This window comes from Phyllostomus discolor, chromosome 12 (genome assembly GCF_004126475.2).
Source record: "Phyllostomus discolor isolate MPI-MPIP mPhyDis1 chromosome 12, mPhyDis1.pri.v3, whole genome shotgun sequence".
In the NCBI taxonomy this organism is placed as follows: Eukaryota; Metazoa; Chordata; class Mammalia; order Chiroptera; family Phyllostomidae; genus Phyllostomus; species Phyllostomus discolor.
Window position 1 is genome coordinate 73,658,306 of NC_040914.2, and position 20,618 is coordinate 73,678,923.

Genomic DNA, 20,618 nt, shown 5'->3' on the forward strand with positions numbered 1-20,618 from the left:
TGATTATCTTTTAGTCTTTCCTTTCATCACATACATTTTAAAGTTGTCACCCTGAGGAGGAGTCCGTAGGCTTCATCAGGCCCTTCACCAGAGGGGCCCTCGGTGCGGAGAAGTTGATGAGCTGAGCCCTAGAAAGTCCTCACTCTAGATCCTGCTCTGGGTGCTCTAAGGGCATTCAGGCTGGTGGGAGACAAGCAGAAAAACGCTAACTTGAGGCCGTAAATAAAATAAATGCAGGAGCAAGTGTGCACTTGTCGAAGCCATTCTGTTTACATTTACCTAATGTTTCCTTTTATAGTAAATACAAGGCGTCCAGCTCATTCACGGTGTCGAAAGTAAAAGGTAAGCTGGTGGCCTTTTTTTTTAATGTGACCATGATATGTGGGCTATCTTGGGTTTCCCTGGAAATGTTGTTGCTGTAATGTTTATCTTGCCTGCTAACATGGCTGTTCTAACATGGTAAAGACTTTTTAAAGAGGTTCCTGAGGAGGCCGACTCTCTAACTAGTTCCTAAACATATCTGAACTTGGCACTGGCCCTCCCTAGAGTGCTGAATCAGAAACACAGGCCTGGCGCTCCAGCTGAATGTCACAGAAACACCAACTCCTGGGTCTCCAGCAGCCAATAGGTGGCATAGGGAGGTGGCGTTTCTATTGATTGACAGTGGCTGCCTGGAACAGCGTGTTGGGATGGATGCTGAGGCCTCATTCTGGGCTTAGCAGAAAACAGAGCTTGATAGGTTACTAATGTCTGCCGTGGACAAGAGGGCAATGGGTATGTTCGTTTGGTAGGGTGGGGTGCACCCATGGGGGAACATGCTGTAATCACTACCTCCTTCAGACCAAGCCCTTCCTTCCTGCGGGTGTCCGTGTAAACCCAGTTTTATTAGCACATAGCTATGCCCCTTCACATACGCAGTTTCTCTGCAGCAGAGACTGTTGGGTCCACCAAACTGGAAATATTTACTCTCTATTCTTTTAAGAAAGAGTTTGCCCCCACTCTGAGCTAGATGAGGACATGCTGTCAGAGACAATAGGTGGTCAGCATTAGAGCCACTTTCTCACGTCTGTTGTTCAAATAGAACGCGTGACTTTTAAGAGTTACCAGCCTTCTTCGGCAGAGCTCTAGGCTGGGAGTGGGAAACCGGGGTCCTCACCCAGGTCTCAGCTATTCTGAGCCTCAGTTCTCTCATCTGTATAATTAGAATAAGACCTGCCACGAGGCTCTGACCTGGTGAAGTAGGAGAAATGTTTCAAAATCAAAAAGCACCATGCAAGTAAAAAGGGTTGCCAACCCACAGAGAAGCTTTGCGACCGGTAGATTCCTTGGCCAGTAAACACGTGCAGGCACGGGTTTTGCCTCATCCCTCGAGTGGTGATAGGTGGAATGCCCGGAGCACTGGGGCTGACACCTGCAGGGCTCTCACCCCAGCTCTACTGGAGGCTCAGTGAACCCCCAGGACCCAGTTATCTAGCAGCCTGATGCATGGACCAGTCGTTCGAGGCCCAGGCTTGCCCATCCCCTAACCCCTTCCTGATGGCTTCTGCTCACAGTGCAAGACCTGGACTGCTATGCCACCGTCGCTCAGCTCTGCCCGTTTGAGAAGCCAGGGACCCACTGCCCAAGGTAAGTCTCACTGGCATCTGGCTTTGCAAACATGGGGACTGAGGGAAGAAGGCACCGTGCTGGGTTGCGGGTCATCTCTTGGCAGTGGAGTCCAATGGAATTCCAGATATAGCCCTTGTATGTATACACCCAGGAAATCAGTTGATTCATGTTCAAAGTCAAGGGTCCACTAGACCTTCCCTGAGGCCACTGGTTCTCAACCCTGATTGCACATTGGAATAGCCTGAGGGACATTAAAAACACAAATTCCTGGGGACCACTGAAAGCTGAATCTTCAAGAGTGGGCCAGAGACGACCAGCTTGTTTAGATGCTACGGGGTGAGCCCACTGGGCGGCTGGTCCCCAGAACCCTGCTCTGGGACCTTAGCTGAGAAGGACCCTGTCCTCTTGATGTAGCCCCCACTCACTGGACAGAGCCCTTACCCTTGCAGGACTGACTTCATTCGCCACGCAGCTCCCCCCCAGCCCCCTCACACTGACCTCGAGACTTGTCACTTTTCGGTCTCATAGATCAGTCCTGAACTCTGGAAGCTTTGTGCTGCTTGTCCAATTTAAATCAGCTCGTTGATTCTTCTACTGGATCTGTGACATTTTCTATGGCTAACTTTAGGAATAGCTCATTAAAACCCAGTTTTTGAGGTATCATTTGCACACAATAAAATCCACCCACTATACACGTAAGTTTACAAATCGACATGTTTTGACAAATGCACACAGTCAGGCAGCCACAGCCACAAGCAAGGTGGAGAGCATTCTCTTCACCCTGGAACATTCCCTGTAGTCAGTCCCTCCCCTTCCACCCCCACCCACATCCTCGCCAACCACCGATCTGCTTTCTGTCCCTCTGATTTTGCCTTTTCTGGAATTTTGTATAAATGGAGCCATCACAGTATGTAGACTTTCCTGCTGGGCTCCTTTCTCTCTGCATGCCTTCAAGATTCATTCATGTTGTGGAGCATACCTGCTTTATTCTTTCGTGTTACTGTGTGGTGCTTCGTTCTGTGGAAGTACCACCATTTGTTTAAAGACGAAGTTTCACATGCGTCTTTTGAATCTTACTTGGCTGATTTTAGAGGATGATGCATCATAACATAAAATAAAGAGTGTCCTCATAGCATTTGTGTCTGAAGTAGCCATTAAGTCCTCTCAGAAGCTGGGCGAGGTATGTAGCACTCTGTGAACCCTAATCCTGAGCCTGGAAGCTTCTAGATTCTCTAAGGGAAAGATTGACCTTAAAGCTAACAGGTGGAAACCTCGGAGGTGTGAGCAGATAATAGCCTCAGGGAGGAGCCCATGAAGGGGAGGAAACTGGATAGGGCGTCCCTGACTCCCTTCTGCTACTTGCCTTCATCTGGAAGCACCAGCTCCCCAGCCCCTACCCCCTACTCCCTACCCCCTAACCCCCACCCCTGCCATGACTACCACCACCACCTCGCTGACCCCTCCCAAATGTTCAAGTGCAGATAGCAATCTCTTAGTAGATTTCCCCAAATATTAAAGAGAAGCTGAAGGAAATGATTTCAATAAAAACAAACATAAAGAAAAACTTGACATAGTACTAGTATCTAAAATCTAGGTTTTTGACCTGCCATCCTAGAAGATCTAGGAGACAATGTTCATTCTTATCTAAGTTACGTTTCCTTTTTTTTTTTCTTAATTTCTCACACACACATTCTCTTTCTTTCTGCTCCCCCCTGCCCCCTCCCTGTACCACTTCCATTTCTCAATCCTTCCATCTGGCTGTCTTCCCTCCCCAAATCCTGCCTGTCTTGGGGCCAGATGGCTTCCAGGCACCATTTTGGTTCCGTGATCCCTGGGCTCCAGCCCGTGGGGTACTGTTCCAGATGAAGACAAAAGACTTTTTCTTCGGTAGAGTTCATGCCTTTTCCTGGGCCCACCCACTTCCAGTTTGAGGCATTCCTCTCATCTCCCTGATGCCGATGGCGGGGATGTGGGGACTGACACAGCAGCGATCTAACCCCTTCCCACCCCAGGTTATCAGCTCCCTCTCCCTGGAATATTCGGTGACTCACCGAGGTGAGGGCCCTCCGCCCTTTCCTCCCCCACACAGGGCAGTGGCCTTCCCAAAAGTCTATTGATTATAATCTCCGTAATACATCCACAGGATGAACTGGCCCACACCCAAGAACGGGAGGTGCAACATTTTACAATCCCACACTCACTTCTCCGATATTTATTCCCCTTCACCTTGTTGTTTGCTTGCGTGTTTTTGTGTGGTGTTTAAAAATTCGTGTTTAGATATTACCTATTTAAGAAGAGGAAAAATATCTTTACCACTGCTAGAATGGAAGAAGTATTTTTTTTTCCCTTAAAGCGTAAACAGTGTGGTAGGTTTCCTTTCATCTAAGAACTTAAATCTTGAAACTCAAATAAAGAGGGCCAGCTGCTTCTCATAACCGTCACACAAATGCTCCCTGTTTTCCAGAGTTCATTGTCCGGCGCACTGCAAAGACGAGCCGTCCTACTGGGCTCCCGTTTTTGGAAGCAACATCTACGCAGACGTGAGTATGCTGGCGCTTTCAATGACCACCTCTCAAAGCTTGTTAAGACCTCAGAAACCACGTCCCAAGGTCTGGATACCAGAAACCCGAGATCTCATTCCTGTCCCTCCAACTAAATTTAGACCAGTTATTTCTGCAACTATTGCCCTAGATTCCCATTTATGGAACTATTTGTACGACTACCTATGTATGCGTATGAATACAGAGGCAGGTGTGCCTCATCTTACGCAAACATTTTCATAGTTCGGTAAGTTGAATCCTGCTTCCCCACTGACATGCATTTTTAATGTGAAAACTTTCATGTGTCACATATTTCATTTCCCCAGACTTTTAATGACCTTTCCAGCTCTCCCGATGCATTTAGAGATAGTGGTCCAATCTACTCACTGCATTTCTTTTAGGTTAAGTATGTACTTAGCTATAAGGACATAGAAGAAAATACAAATTACATGAGTTTTCTTCTTGTTAATAACCATCCTTATTATATTGGAGTCTGCTCTTCCATATTTCCCTCCTAACTTTAGCAAGGAAGCTTTTGCTTGATTTTCCTTAAGTAAATCCTCCAGAACATAGCCTGTTGCCTTCAGCGCCCCAGGGTTGAGGGACATGGAGACCCAGAAGATGTGAACGTGGTCGCTGCTCTGCCCAACAGTCTGTGTGACCTCTCCAAGTCATGTCCTTCCCTGTTAAATGAGTCAGCTGGGCTTTTCTGATTTCCCAGTCCAGGGAATCTTCTGGATCTAAATTTTCATGATTAGATTCGCATCGCTCATCCCTAGCTGGCATTTTTACTCCACCTTTTCTCCTCTTTGTTTTTGTGGCTTATCTCACTCACCGTCAGCCCCTTTGCCTCCATCTGCCTGCCTTTGTTCCAGATTCCTGTAAACGTGAGAGCATGGGGTTCTGTGAGGTCAGAGTGCCCTCATGGCTAACCTTTCTCCCCCTCTTTTTTTTTCTCTTTAAATGAGTCATTTTTTTCCCTCAAAAGCTGTTTAGCCAAAATTGAGTTCTGAAAGTTTAATAAAGGAGTAAAGTTCTATCAGTTGCAATACTAAATGTTTGAAACAAAGTCTGCTATTAACAGACAGAAACTTGGACTTTTAAATGATTTAAAAACAAAGGGGTGGATCAAGTGATTCCAGCCAAATACAAAGAAACAAACAAATAAAGTAGGAATGGCAATACTTCTGCCTTACAAAGTGGAATCGAAGGTTAAGCATACTGAATGGAACAACAATTAATTATGCAATGAGACAAAAGTATCATATCTATAAAGATATGAAAACTAAATCTATATGCACCAAACAACATAGCAGCTAAATATAGAAAACAATTCCCCCCAAAAGTTAGAAATGCAAGAACTTGATGGATATCTAGTAATAACATAAAGCTGCCTTTTGCTATGTTTTAGGTTCTTTTCAAATACCATCTCTAGGTTTTGTTATCCCCATCTTACAGAAAAGGAAAGTAAGGCTCCAAATAACCTGCCCCAAATCATACAAGCTAGTACATGGCAAAGGTGAGATGCCAGTGAAGGTGTGTCTGTCTTGCCTTGGGCTCTGTTCATTCTGTACTCTCTCCTGCCTTGCTTGAATGTACCTGCACTCATAGTTACACCCATATGAATAGGCACGTGGGTGAAAAGCTGTGTGAAGTCTTTAACTAACTCATTCTCCTGGGTTTTGAGGTTTTGGAACCACCATGCTCATGACAGGGCCTGGCACACAACAAGTGTTCAATTAACATTTGTTGAAAGAATAAATAAATGAAGATACTACAGCAGTCAGTGCTTAAACACTCTTCAGAAAGTAAAAGAAGGAAGGAAGGGAGAAGGAAAAAGAGAAGAGGAGACAGGCGGGGGCGGGGGTGGGGGGGAGAAGGAAGGAGGGAAAGAAGAAAGCTACCTCCGTTACAGAGGTTCTTTTCTGGCTTTGGTTTCTAGGTCACTCTGTATTCTGGGAAATGATGATGCCTTTTGGAAAATGTCTGTTTAGCTAAGAAATTTATTTTGGGAGAGTTGTCTCCAGATCTTCGAAGGTCCTAATAGTGCTGTAATCCTTGCCTGCTCACCCAGAGTGCATTACTTGGCAGACCCCTCATTTTGTGGTGAGCTGCAGGCAGGGGAAGCATTAGGGCGTAGCCCAAAGAGCAAAGTCTGGGTCAGAAGACATGAGTTCAAGCCCCACCTGTGACATTTACCAAGTTGGAGGATGGTAGGCAAGTCCTACCTCCCCCAAACCTCAGTTTTCATCTCTGTCCTTCCTGTCTTCCTTGGTGGCCAGATTCATTCTCACAGCTGTATATGCATCAGAATCCCCTGTAGGACTTATTCAAACAGACTTCCAGGCCCATCCTCAGCATTTCTGACTCAGTGGGTCTGGGGTAGAGCCTGAGCATCCACATTTCCCACAAGGTCCCGGTGATGCCCACATTGCTGGTCTGGGACTATACTTTGAGGACTACTGGCTTCGAGATGGCATTTCCTCGAGAACTTTTAACAGTGGTGACAGTGACAGTGATGATTATGGCGGTGGTATTTGTTTTGTTAACTACATCCCTCGAGCACTTACTGTGCACAAGCCTGCAAACCCAGGGGAGTTCTCATGGACCCTCCAGGCTCCCAGAGTTCTGCCTGCAGGTCCGGGGCCTCACAGACCCCCTTGGAGGCCACTTCAGGCTCAAGGGCCCCACCCTCATCTGTTATTTGTTGAAGAAGACGAGATGTGTTAATGCAGGATTTAAAAAACTGACCTTCAGGTAAATCAGTCATGGAATCTGTCAAGAAATCCAGTCCTCCGGACGCTAGTATGAATGGGTGAGCTGGCTCTGAGGCCCTCCGCCTTTTTAAAAATTTAAAAAAGATTTTATGTGTTTGTTTTTAGCACAGGGGAAGGGAGGGAGAAAGAGAGGGAAAGAAGCATCCATCTGTCGCCTGTCATACGCATCCCGACCAGGACCAAACCTGTGACCTTTTGCTTTGCGGGACGCCACCCAACCCACTGAGCCACACGGGTCAGGGCAGAGGCTCTCCACCTTTTCAACAGCAACGTCAACTTTCCAGGGAGTGGCAGGGAGGGCCGTCTTCTGCTAGGAAGCATCTTTCTTCTTGTGCAAAACCAGCACTGCCTGGAATGGCCCTGTGTGCGAAGGGCGTGGCTGGAGGGCCCGTCCCTGGAGAGGGCCCCTTGCAGCTCTCAAACGGGCTGCAGGTTGGTTCTGCACGGTAACATGCTCAGCAATATTTCAAATTTTCAGAGAGCCCACCTTCTTCCATTTTCTCACGTCTGGTGTTAGGGTCCTGCTAGATGGACTGCTTGTCCCATTCAAAGTGTAGTTCAGGGTACCTCTTCCAAACACAGAGTGGCCGGGAACAGTGGTAAAAGGAGAGGGGGACAAAGGAATTTGGAGGGCTGTGCCAGGGGGACGGAGGCTGGCTCACCACTTTTGGGGCTGCACTGGTCACTTCTAGAAAACACTCTTCTCTGGACTTAGGTATAGCATTCTCCGTCTCCCCCTCCCTCCCTCCCTCCCCCTTTTCCTCTCTCCCTCTGTTCCTCTCTCTATCTCTTTCTCTTATTGTGGTGAACTATACGCACTGTAAAACTTCCGTCTTTACCATGTTTAGGTGCGTGGTTTCAGCAGTGTTGCGTACAGTCCCGTTGTTGGGCAATAGGTCTCTGGTTCTTCATCCCGCAGATCTGAAATTCTGCACCCTCTGAACAGCAGCTCCCATGCCCCCTCCCCAGCCCCTGTGATTCCCGTCCTGCTTTCTGTTTCTGGGAAGTCGACTCCTCTCAATTCCTCCTGTGAGTGGAATCCCACAGGACTTGTCTTCTTCACTCTCTCGCTGTCTTCATGAAGGAGGTGCTAGCTTAGTTAACCAGCTGTTGGGAGCTTAGCTGCCCCGCAGGTGATTACTGGGTGATGACTATGCAGAGGGGTGACACGAAGAGACAGCAAAGCCCAGCCCCGCCCTCCTGCTGCGTGGCCCATGCCTTGGTGGTGTGACAGTTTTCCTAGTCAGGACACGGTTGGCAGAGGCCTCTGTCCCCTGCTCCACGCACCAGACAGGATGACATAAAGCACAACTAACCTGCCCCGTCCACCCTGTCCACCCTCCACACACACAGAGCCCACCGGCAAAGCCCCCTGTGATGGCCACAGGTCACTAGGTCTCGAGTGAAGGCGGGACTGGAGCCAGTCCTCCCGCCCTGGACATATCCGGTCTGACTTTCTGTCTTTAAGTTGGCAAATTGCTGGACTAGACTCAGCAGCTGACTCAGTGAGTCTGGTTGAGCCCATCGTTGGGTGTCTCTGAGGCCATTCGGTGGGTGACTCTATTTTCTGTAAACAGGTATCCCCCACTTTCCAAAAGTTCACATAACGTTTAAAATACTGAGACTTGAGCTTCGGCCCAGAACAACTGAATTCAATGGGGTTGGGAGGGCAGGGGGATCTCAGCATTGTCATCAGATGCTCCAGGTGGCTGAGTCGCTGTGAAGGTGGGGACCCACTGGCAAGGCTGGAGTGGGGTAGTAGTGCAGGCCAGATGACAGGATCGCAGAAGAGGCACGAGGGTGCGACCTCCCTGGGCCTGCACCTTGAGTGCGCACCAGGCCACAGGGCCCCTGTCCAGGGAAACTGAATCCGTAGGCCAGGGTGGGGCCTGGAGCCCGCATCTTCAGCAAACACCAGCCACCCCGCCCCTGAACGAACTTGAGAAATGTCGATTCATTACTCTCAGACAGCCCAGCCCATTTCTCTATTGGATAAGTTAAGGTCCTAATGACTATCTAACTCAAGGGTTTTATTACCCAGGAATGGGACTACGTGATGAATTGAGGAAATAGCACTCTCTGCCCCTGCTTGAAACCCAGCAGCTCCCTTGCTACCTAGAATAAATTCGGAACCCAGCTATGGGCCTCATAGCCCCACATGACTGGCCCCTGCTCACGTCTCCCACCGCTCCTGCCATTTTCTGCTGACTCAGCCTCCCTGGTCCTCTTTCTGTCCCTTGGACAGGGCCCCAGGGCCTTTGCACAAGCTGCTGCCTTGGCCTGGAATGTTCTGCCACCCAGAGACATTCCCATGGCTGTGGCTGGTTCCTTTTGGTAACTCAGGTCTAAGTTCAAATGATACATCAAGAGCAACCTTCCCCGATTAGCTGCTCTAACATTGCCCCTCCACTCAGCTGTTTTATCCATGATCTGACCTGTGTTTTCATGGCCTGAGCTACTTGTTTTGGCATCTGTCTGCTTGTCTGTCTCCCTCCACTCTGTGAGGGCAAGGTCTTTATTTTGTTCCCTGTGGAATCCCCCTGCATCCAGTACAGTGCCCAGCACATAGTGGGTGCTCAGAAAATATTTGTTGAAGAATGAATGAATGAAGTCAGGTCTTTCTGGAGAGACCACTGAGGAACAAAGGTGGCAACGGTAGTATCCTTGGGGTTGCGTGGCCAACACCCCGCCGACCTGGCCACGAAGCAGGAGGCTGACCTCCCTGCAGCAGCCTGACTTCCTTGTCATTGACCGCAGCCCTTCCTGTGCTTTCAGACCTCGAGTATCTGCAAGACCGCAGTGCACGCAGGCGTCATCAGGGACGAGAGTGGGGGCTACGTGGACGTGATGCCTGTCGATAAGAAGAAGACGTACGTGGGCTCACTCAGGAACGGGGTCCAGTCTGAGAGGTAGGGCTGTGTTCTCTGGTGCTCGGCACTCAGGGCTGCTGGGGGTGGAGCTGGGGTGGGGTGGGGGTGGGGTAGGGGCTAGCAGGAAGGCCCTCCACGGGGCCCTTTAAAATGAAACTTGGGCAGGCTCACATTGATTCTTACCCAGCACAAGCCTATTCCCTCCTCTTCCTTTCTTTTTTCAAAATAAGAACTGTTTTTCTTTCTATTACCAATGCATGATTTTTTAGAAAATTTAGAAACATCAGATGAGTCCATAGAAAAACAATCATCCATAACCTGTCGACTGGGGGAGTTACTGGTCAGATCTTTGCTGTCTGTCCCTCTGGTCCCTTTTCTATGTGCGTGCCTGCCTGCCTCCCCTCACTTCCCAGAGCCCCCTGCCTCCCCCCACAAAACAGTCGGGTCAAATTGTAGTTAACAGGGTCATATATGGCTACATAATAATGTAATTACACATCGTCACATACATAAGAGCAGAGGGTCAGGAGCCCAACAGACCCAGGTGCCGTGTCCTGCCAGCTCCGTGACTTGAGTGAACAGCCGATTTCTCCAAGCCTCGGTTGGCTCACCTAAGATGCGGGGATGAGGGAGCGTCTACCTCACAGGGTGGTTGGGGTAACTGAGATGATGCCCAGCTCCTCGTAAGCGGACACCTGTCCTACTGGGTCAGGGCCCACCCTCGTGGCCTTGTGTTAATTTAATCACCTCTTCGGAGGCCTGTCTCCAAACACCGCAGGGCTATGGGGGCTGGGACTTCAGAGTGTGAACTGGGGAGGGGGCACTGTTTGGCCCATAACAGAGGGGAATGCCGAAGGCTACATCTGAGGGGCCCTCTTTAGGGAAGGCACAGAGTCAAGGACACAGAACGTGCCGAGGCCCCTTGAAGCTTCAGCTTTTGTGGCTCTGTGGAGCTTGGTGCCTGCCCCCACCTTCCCATCCTCCCAGAGCACTTTGGAGCCTCCAGAAGGTGTGAAGGCCTGGAAAAATCTAGGGACGCTAGTCACACGAGTTTCTTCCCAGGGGCCCCTGCGCAGTCACGGCCGCAGCCCCGGACAGAGAACCACTAGCGCGAACCGCTCATGCAATTTCTCGCTCAACATTTGCAGCCTTTGTTTGGGAGAAGCTTAATGAAGGGAAATTCCATTGATTTAATGGGAGGGAAATGAAGCAGCTGATGAGGTGGAATTTCCTGGCCGGGCTGGAAAGAAATCCCTGGGCACCAATCTGTTGAGCATGTTAAGAGAAACAGTCGCGGTAGGTCGGCCTTTGTTCCCTGCCTGCACTGTCCTTGAGGACGTGCCAGCGGCTCCCAGGGCTGTGACAAGGGCTTATTGTGCAGCACCCACAGGTGGGTGTCTGGGGAGGGCAGGGGACAGAGAGGGGGTCCTGAAATTGAAATCGGCTTCTTTCCCACTGTTACGCAATCCCCCACCCCAAGGAGGCCCACCTTTCTCTCTTCCCAAGGGACCCGCTGCATCGCCACTGTCATTAGGAGTCTCCTCCAGGCAGCCTTTCCCAGGCCGATGGGGCTGCCGCCCGCCAGTGTGTTCAGAGAGGGGCGAGTTTCAGAGCGGTGCGAGTTGTGCAGCATCGCCACAACAGATGCTGCTTGAGCGAGCTACTCCATCTTTCTGTGCCTCAGTTTCCTCACCTGTAAAGGGGAAGATGATAGCTTCTGCCCCCCAGGTGGTGGTACGGTTTGAGGGATCCCAGCGTGGGCCCTCCAGGCTAACAGCATCTCAATCAACCAGGGGCTTGTTAGAAAAGCAGATTCTGGGGCCGCCTCAGACCTGCTGAGTCAGGACTCTCGGAGTGGACTCGGCCGGCTGTGTGTGGCACACCCTCCGGGGTCCTGACGCACACTGGAGGGTGACAGCCACTAGTGCAAGGGTGAGGGAAGGTGGCCATGTCTCCGGCACACACAGTCAACTCCGCACATGATTCGGATATTTTGCTATTAAGAGTCATTCACCTACTGCATATGGTGTGCCAGGCCCTGCGCCGGGACCCACGGCCCCAAGATGACAGAGTCCACCCGCACATGCAGCGGGGAGAGGCCAGGCCAGGCGGGCACACAGGGCCGATGGCATCTGGCCCCTGCTGCACTCTTTGTCGTTGGGTAGGCAGTGTCCTCGAGCCCCAGTTCCTCCTCTAGCGAATGGTTGCCATGACACTGAAATGAGACAGCGTGTGCAAAGTGCCTCCTGGTGACACATGGTGAGCATCCCATAAAATTGGTGGCCCTTCCTTCTGTGGCATAACTCCTAAGGTCTGTTGCAAACCACACGGGTTCAAATAGCTTGATCGTAAGAAACAACCTGCATGGAGTTGCTTTCAGGACAAGGAGGAAGGCAGCTCACAGGAATTCATTCATTCCTCCTTATGTCCACCCTTCCTACATGCACTCACCCATTGGACACATTGCACTTGGTAAGGCCTTACCGTGTCCCAGGCACCGGGACCCAGCAGGAAACCTGGCCTGACCTTGGCCCGCATGGAGCTTAGTTGGGGGTCCTACGATGCAGAAAGGATGGTAGCAGCAGGGCTCAGGGCGCAGGGCGCTCCTGTTGTGGAGGGAGGTGCAGAGAGCAGAGCACATCAGGCAGGACCCTGCCTCGATGTCCAGAGGCGCCTCCTTGGTCATGTGGCTGCAGCGAATGTGTGGACATCTGGCTGTGGCTATGCCCCATCTTCCCTTTGCTTAGGGGGACCCCCAGCCACCCTCTGCACAGAACCCAGGGCTGAAATATTTCCCTGGAGCCTATTCCCATGAGGGATTGTGGGAATCAACCAGGGACCAGAGGGTGCCTCTGTCCCCAGTGTCTGCTGGGACCCTAAAGTGGTCGTAGTCGGTCCCAAGGGAGGTAGGGGCTCTGGCCATACACAGCAAACCGCGTTTTGGATTCAGGGAATCCTTCAGTCTATCAAACAAACCAGCAAACTCTCCTGAACAGAATGGTCAGCACGTGGCCCTAAGTTGGTTCTGCTTCAAAGCGGTATTGTTTAGGCAATGTCTTTTTCTTCGGTAGAAGAGGATTTCCTGAAAGTTTTGAAAAGTGACCACAAAGAATTGGGACACCGTCAGAGAACAGGTCCCTTCCCTGTCTCACACGGGCGCGTGAAGGACAGCAGAGGAAGGAAGGGGCATCAGGGAGAGCTTTTATGTTGGGACTGGGCTTTGTCTGAGTGGTCTCAGGAAGAAGCTGGACTTCTTTATGGATACCAGTTCAGGATTTTTTTTTCTTAGACCGGGACCATTTTTTAAGACAGATTTCACAAGGAGATTGGGAAATGTACCAACAATGACATGGGCAGCTGCTTTGTCCCTTCCAGGACAGGTCACCTTGCTCCAGGAGCTGCCTGCTGTGCTCTGTCTTTAACCCAGTATCTGTGGTGTGGTGGCCAGTGGTGATCAGTTCCTCCCCAAGTCCTGTGTGCTGGTGGCGCTGAGTCCCCAGTCACAGACCTGCAGGCCCCTGCCTCCCAAGGGGCTCCCAGCATCCGAGCCCCCCACTGCGATCTGGGTTAGCCAATGGCATCTTCAGAATGGCCTGGCCATAGTCCGTCCATTCAGGATAATGGCTAGAAAGGGGGCCCAGAGCCTTGACAGATCCAAGTCTGCATCCCAGTTGTGCCTGGAACAGGTGTTGCATTTGGAGCAATTTGTGTCACCTCCCAGAGCCTTAATTTCCTTCTGTAAGTGGGAAGCACCTTAGAGATCTCATGCGGTTACTGCCGGGTTGGATAGGCAGGGCGACGTTGTAGAGGACTGAGGCAGCATCTCTTTGAAGTGAGGAGCGTGTGTGCTGGGCAGAGCTGCGGGCACGGAGGGAGTGTCGGCGCCCGGGGCGGGGAGAATGGCCCTTAGAAGTTGGGAATCATTAACCAGGGCTGAGACTGGGACCCCGCTTGAGGCTACAGACACGACATTTCCCACGGCGCCCTTGTCACAGCTTGTCAAGTAGATCAGAGCTTCCTCACGAACTGAGTCAACCAAAGGGAACTTCTCCAAAGCTTCCCAGGCCAATTTAGTTTCCTCCCAAGTTATACAGGGGAATTTCTATGTTGGTTTTCCCTCCCTCTTTCTCCCCTTCCTCCCTCCTTTCCTTCCTTCCTTCCTCCCTCCCTCCCTCCCTTCCTTCCTTCCTTCCTTCCTTCCCCTTCCTTCCTTCCTTCCTTCTTCTCTCTTCCTCCCTCTCCCCTCCTTCCTTTTTTTCCCTTCTTTCTAAAATAAGATTAGAGAAATTTAAAAAACAATGTAACTAATTTTAAGAAGTTACCATCCCTGAAACTCCAACACCCACAAAGAACTACTATGCACACTCTGCTGGTTCCTTCCAATTTTTTCTGATTACACTCCAACACCGTACTTCTAATTTTTTTTATAAAATGAGATCATACCATCTGTATCATCCTGTAATTGTTTTTTTCAGCCAGCCACAGGGCATGGCTGTCTTTCCAAGTCCTGTTCGGTGTGGCCATAGTGTCTCAGAGGCTGACACTGTCCCTTGTGTGGAGAGACCATGGTTTCTTTACTCAGTTGGTGGGCATTGTGTTGTTTCCTCTTTTATTTACCATGATAAGCAACACTGCAAAGAACATCTTTGCACAAGCCCTTGTCTTTATTAATACTTTCTTTAGGTAACTTCCTGTTGGTAGAATAGGCACAGCTGCCAAACTGACCTCTTTATGTAATGCACAGTATGTCTCTCTTCTGTTTGAACCTTGCCCCCGATGGCTTCCCATTGCAATGAGAACCAAATCCCATCCCCTGACCACACGGGGCCATACCTGGTGCCAGCCCTGCCCATGTCTGCACCCCTCCTGGCGCACTGCTCCTCCTCATTGCAGCCCTCCACCTCGCCAGCCCTCTCCCTGTTCCCAGAGCACGCCCAAATCACTCTCACCTCAGGGCCTTTGCGTGTGCTTTATCCAACCCTGGACGCTCCCGCTCCTGTATATTCCTGTGGCGGGGTCCCCCTTGTCATTCAGACCCACACACAAACACCACCTCCCCAAGGAAGCATTCGCCTGCCAGTGAGTCTACAGTCACCCTCCTCCCCCCAGATCTGATGTGATCCCTCTGCCCTGGATTTTATCTTCCTCCCGGGCCCACCACCCTCTGAAATTATTGCACACATGTATTTGGCTGTTTATCTCCCATGCCCTAGACTGTAAGCTCCAGGAAGGCAAGAACCCCCCTCAGCTCTGTAACCCATGTCACCAATACCTAACCCAGGGCCCAGCACATAGTAGGCACTCAGTAAACACTGTTGAATGGCAGACAAACTGCTGAGTTTGTTCAGAACTGACTGAGGGATTGTTCAATACATTTTATGAAAATTGCCCCGAAATGTGCCAATTTACACTTACTTCACATATTCATGGAAGTTACAAACTAATCCAAAAACAGAATCAGAGGGCAAGATTTAGAAAAATAGGTTATTTTATAATTTCTTAAATCACACTTGTTTCAAACATGCACAACTGCCAGCTCCCCTGGAGGGACTGGTGCAGAGCGAGTATTTGAGGTGTGAACAAACAGACTCTCTAAAGGCTTTTCCAGCGACCCAAACGTTGGGGATCCTTTGCCTGAGGCAGTGCATGGGACCACCACCTGGCATCGTCACACTGACCCCTTTGGCAGCCTCGGCACAGTGTGTGACGTGTTAAGAAATACACGCCCAGGTTAGCGGGCCTGCTCTTGCCTCCCAGGTGGGCGAGTTGTTCAGTAGGGCTGCTCGGTAAATCCAGGCAAGACCTCCATGTAACTCAGGTACCTGTCTAGATGACAGCCTGAATGGCCCCGGTCCCTGCGTCATTTGGGGCCCTGGGAATAGTAGAACCCACTGCCCCATCCATAGAATTTGTAGTCGTAAGTCAGAGGAGACACAAATCCCGGTAATTTTCCCCAGTGTGGTTGGCCCACCATGCGGAAGAGCCAAGTGCCTTGTGGCTCTGGGTGGTTCTCCCAGACTATTCATTTGGGCAAAGAATCTGGGGAAATCTTGCCGCCTGGCGGGCTGAGGAGGGCCTGGGACCTGAGCTTTCCAGAAACCAGCTGGGCAGACACAGAAAATCCAGCCCCCGCGTGGTCCGGCAGGGACAGCTGACACCGAGGCCACCAGGCCAAACATTCTGCTGTTTCTGGGCCCCTGGCCTTTCCTCACAGCTCCATCTCGCCAAGGGCTCCTATCTGATCCATGTTTCAAAAGTTCAGTCCCAGGGTAGCCAAAAGCCTGAGGCTGTCATGGGAAGGGTGGGGGGATAGGAATTCCCAGCAGTGTGTTCCCCGAGGATTTCTGACCTTAGCAAGCAAGTGAGAGGGCAAGGCCATCTGTCCAGCCCAGCAGTGTCCAGCCTGGATCCCTCTTATCTGGACAGGGAGTTCTAAGGAAATCTTGTTTAAATCTCAGCTGGGCTTTCATCTTATACTCAAACTCATTCTTAATGAGCAAAATGCAAATTAAAACTGTATTTGGATGCCATTCCTAGTTTAGATTGGCTGAGAACAAAAAGCCAGATGACATGCTGTGCTGGCAAGCCCTCGGGTTGCTCAGGCTGCCTCATGGGTGGTTGACGGGAGATGTCAGTGGGTGCAGGCTTCACGGAGGGTGATTTGGCGAGCTGTGCAGCCTGTGAGTGCCCGCACCCCTCCGTCCAACTATTTCACCTCTGAGAGCCCGTCCTTGGGCGCGCTCGCACATTTGCAAAAAGTCTCGGACAAGGCTGTTTTCCGTAGCATTGTTTGCAGAAACAAGAGCTTAGAAATAACTAAGTGTCTATTTAAAAGGACTCAGTTAAGTATAATACTTTAATACAATAGAATACCGTGCAGCCGAACAAAAAGCCTGAGAAACGCATCTGTGCACAGAAAGCTGCAACCAGTGGCCATAACCAGTGGCCGTGACACAGTAACAAATGTTTGGAGGGGTGTGAAGACACGGGAACCCCTCAGGCACAGCCGCTCGAGATGTAAAATGGTGCAGCAGCTGTGGAAAACAGCATGGCGGTTAAAAAGAATTAAACAGGCATTTAACATACAACCAAGCAATTCTGCATTCAGGTCTCCACCCAAAAGAATTGTAAAATGAATGCCCATGCATGCACTTGCACAACAATGCTCACAGCAGCATTATTTGTAACAGCCGAAGGTGGAAACAATCTAAATGCCTATCAGCTGAAGAATGGGTAAATAAAATATGGTGTATCCTCATCACAGAGTATCATTTAGCAATAAAAAGGCATGAAGTACTGGTCATGCTACTGCAACGCTGAACCTTGAAAACTTCACGCTAGGTGAAATAAGCCAGCCAGAAAAGGCCACATAGTATAGAATTCCATTTACTTGAAATGCCCAGAATGGGCTAATCTGTAGAGACAGAAGTTGCCAGGGCCTGGAAGGAGGGGAATTCATTATAGATGGGCATGAAAGATCTTTTGGGGGTGATCGCAATGATTTAAAGCTGGATCATGGGGATGATTGCTCAATCTCCTTGCCAATAAAATGGGAAGCTTAACAGCACCTACCTGGAGGGGAAGGTAAAAGGCGTTTACAGAGCACTTTGCACAGTACTCGGCATAAAATCTGAGCGCAGTCAAAGTGCCCATTTTAATCACGGCAGCAATGCATTATTGTTATAACACCATCCTATTAATCGGTCAGCCAGATGGCCACTATTTGGGTTGACAGGTGTTAGCAGAAATCAGGCAGAAGTCTTGGAGGGTGAATTCAATTCAGACAGACTGGGGCCAGTAAATCCCAGAGTTTAAAGAAAATAACTTAACAACCCTGACCTAGATTCAGACCCAGGCAGAGAGAATGGAATTTGCCAGCTGCTCCTGGCTGGGGCAGACTCTCTTTCCAGCAGCTGTGGGGAAGTGTCCCTCCCTCGGCCATAGTTCTTCCACCATGGGGACCGGAGGGGCGCCCGGCGCTTCCTTCCCAGCTCAAGTGCCTACAGAAGGTCCTCCTTCCACAGATAACATGCCTCTCCCTTCCTTTGCAGCTTGAGGACCCCTCGAGACGGAAAGGCCTTCCGGATCTTTGCTGTCAGGCCGTGAACTTCCGGTGCTGGGGAGAAGGGGGGTCTTCCAGAGGGCTTCTGGGTTTCGCTTTTTATTTTTATTTTATCATGTCGGGGTGGGCTGGGGACGTGGAGTGGCAGGAAGCTTCCTCTGAGCGGTGTTCAGTGTCACATCCTCCGTGCCTTGTCTCTTCTCTGTGCCGGGGAGAGACAGCACCCCCCGGGGCCTGGCCGGACAGCGGGTGACCGGTCCTGCTGAGGCCTGGGGGCTCCCTCTGGTGCCCCCTCTGTACACACATGGTCACCCAAGAGGGCCCTTCCCATGTGTTCTTGGATGTGGGGAGAGGATTCCAAACCCTCAGAGGGAGCACCAGGCACGGAGCTCACGGTGCGAGGCCATCTGGGGCCCAGGAGGCGGCACACTGAGCACACACAGGGGAGTTTCAGGAATGGGGTAGAAGGTAGTTATTTAAAAAATGTAAAAGCACAGTCCATCCCTACCAATGAAGAAAAACGAGTTTAATGTTTGCTGGTCAGACAAATGGGCCACGCGGGGGCTGGGGAAGTGAGGCTCAGGCTCCGCCCTGGCCCCCGTCCTGGCTGGCGCCCTGCCCCGAGCAGGCTGGCTCTCTACACAGCAGTGCTGGTTTTTTTAGAGTTCTGTAGTAACTCCGGAGATTTATCTTGTCTTTGTCCTTCCGTTTGTCCACGTGGCCCGTCTGTTCGCTGCCGTGACGTTTGGTCTCGTTGAGGACTAATGAACCAGGATCCTTTCTTCGCCCCCTGCCCACTGTGGCTCACCTCCAGCCCAGGCTGGTTTGTGTGTCATAGTTCACACCAGGGTCTTTGCTTCGCGAGTGATTCTGCTTGAAGCCCACTTAAAAAAAAAAAAAAACAACTCTTAGTCTCTGTTGGTTTCACTGAGGTGTCTAAGAACAGCCCGAGAAGAGCTGTTCAGTTGCTGTTTTTTTGACAATGACAATTAAATGTGCAGATTCCCCCTCTGTTGGACGCCCTAGTTTTCAGCAGAGGGAGGAATGGATTCCTTAGTGCCTTCTTCGCCGAGGTTAGCAGCTCTGGGAAGAGGAACAGTCTGTGGTTATGAAATCGTCCTGCGGCGTAATAACCACAAGAGAGGGCAACACTCTAGAAGGATTTCTCTTCCTGTTTTTGTGGAACGACTCTTGCCAAATGTTCCCGAGGCTCCGAGGAGTGTGGTGCTCTCTGGCTCCCATCACTTTATAAAAGTTCTTCATAAGCCCAGACCAAAACCCACAGTGAAATAAAATACCCTTTTGTAAATAGCGTTTCTTTACAGAAGGTAAAATTCCACCCTCCAGCACCAGGCTGGCTGATAGATAGATCGCTTTTGCGAACGCCAGTTTCGAATTCGATTTCACTCTTCATCAAAATATTTCAGAGGCAAAGGAATCAGCAGGGGCGGGGGGGTGGGTAACATGGTGCATTCTTGAGTGCATTCCTAATCAATGCAAAAACTGAAGGTGAAGAGCTTCTCCCCTCCCACTTCAGGGAGTCTGCATCAGCAATGGAGCTCCTTGCTGGGCAGATCTGAAATGAGTGGGCCGGTGCTTTCGCTGTGTGCCTTGTGGGCCTGCAGTAATTCACAGGTTCTGACTGTTCAACCCAAATGTCAGAGCGAAGGAGTCTGGTCAGCTTGTCAGACATCGTGTCTGGTTGCCTCCAAAGCTCTGAGGCACTTGGAAACTTCCAGATATTATGTGTTGGACTTCTGCTGGTCACCAGCCTTTTGTGGCTGCGGCTGTGCCTGCAGTGAGCCTGCAGTGTGGGGTTTGGGAATTAGCGACTGTCCCGGGGGACGTCAGTGGGCTTGCTTTTGCCGCCTCCCACCCGTGCCAGAGTCTGGCGTTTCCAGAGCGAGCGGACCCCCTCATTTTAAATTACGTTCCCGGCTTCCTGCCTGCCTCAGTACGTGGGCCCATCACCGGGACAGAAAGTCCTCTCCCAGAGCCAGACTTGTGTCTTTTTCATCCTCACAAACATTTTGAAACTGGAAACATTTTTCTGTGGAAAATGAAAACTAAGACTAAAATTATAAGCCCTGTAATCAGGGGCCACCCCTAATTTTGTGTTTAACGGGGCCCGTTGTGCCATTGGCACTTAACCCATAAAAAAATGGCCCGTCGGGCCGGCGGCATCTCTGGGTCTCCTGCCCCCAAGGGACGAGTGTCGGTTGGCTCCAGATTCCTGTCCCATCCTGTTCTGACATTTCGCAGTGTCTGCAGGCTCACTCAGCCCGCAGCTTACATGTGTGCTTTTTTTCTATGAAAAATGACATATTTTACTACTTCCTATGAACAAACGTTTATTGTAAAAAAACAAAACAAAACAAAATAAATCATTGTGCTTTGCATGAACAGGGACCACATTGCTGTTGTTTCAATAAAACTGGTTTCATTTCTAAAACATTTCTGTGATGTATCTTTTATGGACAAATCCGAAGAGTTTGTGCAATAAAACCTTTGAAACCTCCTCGCAGGCTGTTAGTTTGTTTACACCACTTCCACCGGGAAGGACCGTGGCACACGGGCGCGGAGACCCGAATCACTGCTGGTATTTCCAGAGCCTTCGGGAACCTCCACCTGATAAACAGGAAAAGATGTTGCTTCAAGTGTGTAACACAGGGTGGGAGCCACCTATCAAAATGCAGATTCTGGTCCAGCAGGTCTGCTGTGGGGCCTGAGAGTCTGCATTTCTCAGGAACTCCTGGTGATA

At 50.4% G+C, this 20,618-nt stretch overlaps 1 protein-coding gene across 1 annotated transcript in view; it reads left to right on the forward strand.

Annotated features, from left to right (window-relative positions):
* Positions 1 to 20,311, forward strand: part of CRISPLD2 (cysteine rich secretory protein LCCL domain containing 2) — a 63,733-nt gene extending 43,422 nt beyond the window's left edge. The window contains exons 11-15 of the mRNA XM_028501873.2: positions 299 to 342; positions 1,554 to 1,626; positions 4,073 to 4,148; positions 9,701 to 9,834; positions 17,847 to 20,311. Coding sequence (XP_028357674.1) covers positions 299 to 342; positions 1,554 to 1,626; positions 4,073 to 4,148; positions 9,701 to 9,834; positions 17,847 to 17,901 — 382 coding nt within the window. The 3' untranslated portion in view covers positions 17,902 to 20,311. The remainder of the gene's footprint in view (positions 1 to 298; positions 343 to 1,553; positions 1,627 to 4,072; positions 4,149 to 9,700; positions 9,835 to 17,846) is intronic.
* Positions 20,312 to 20,618: the final 307 nt, after the last annotated feature.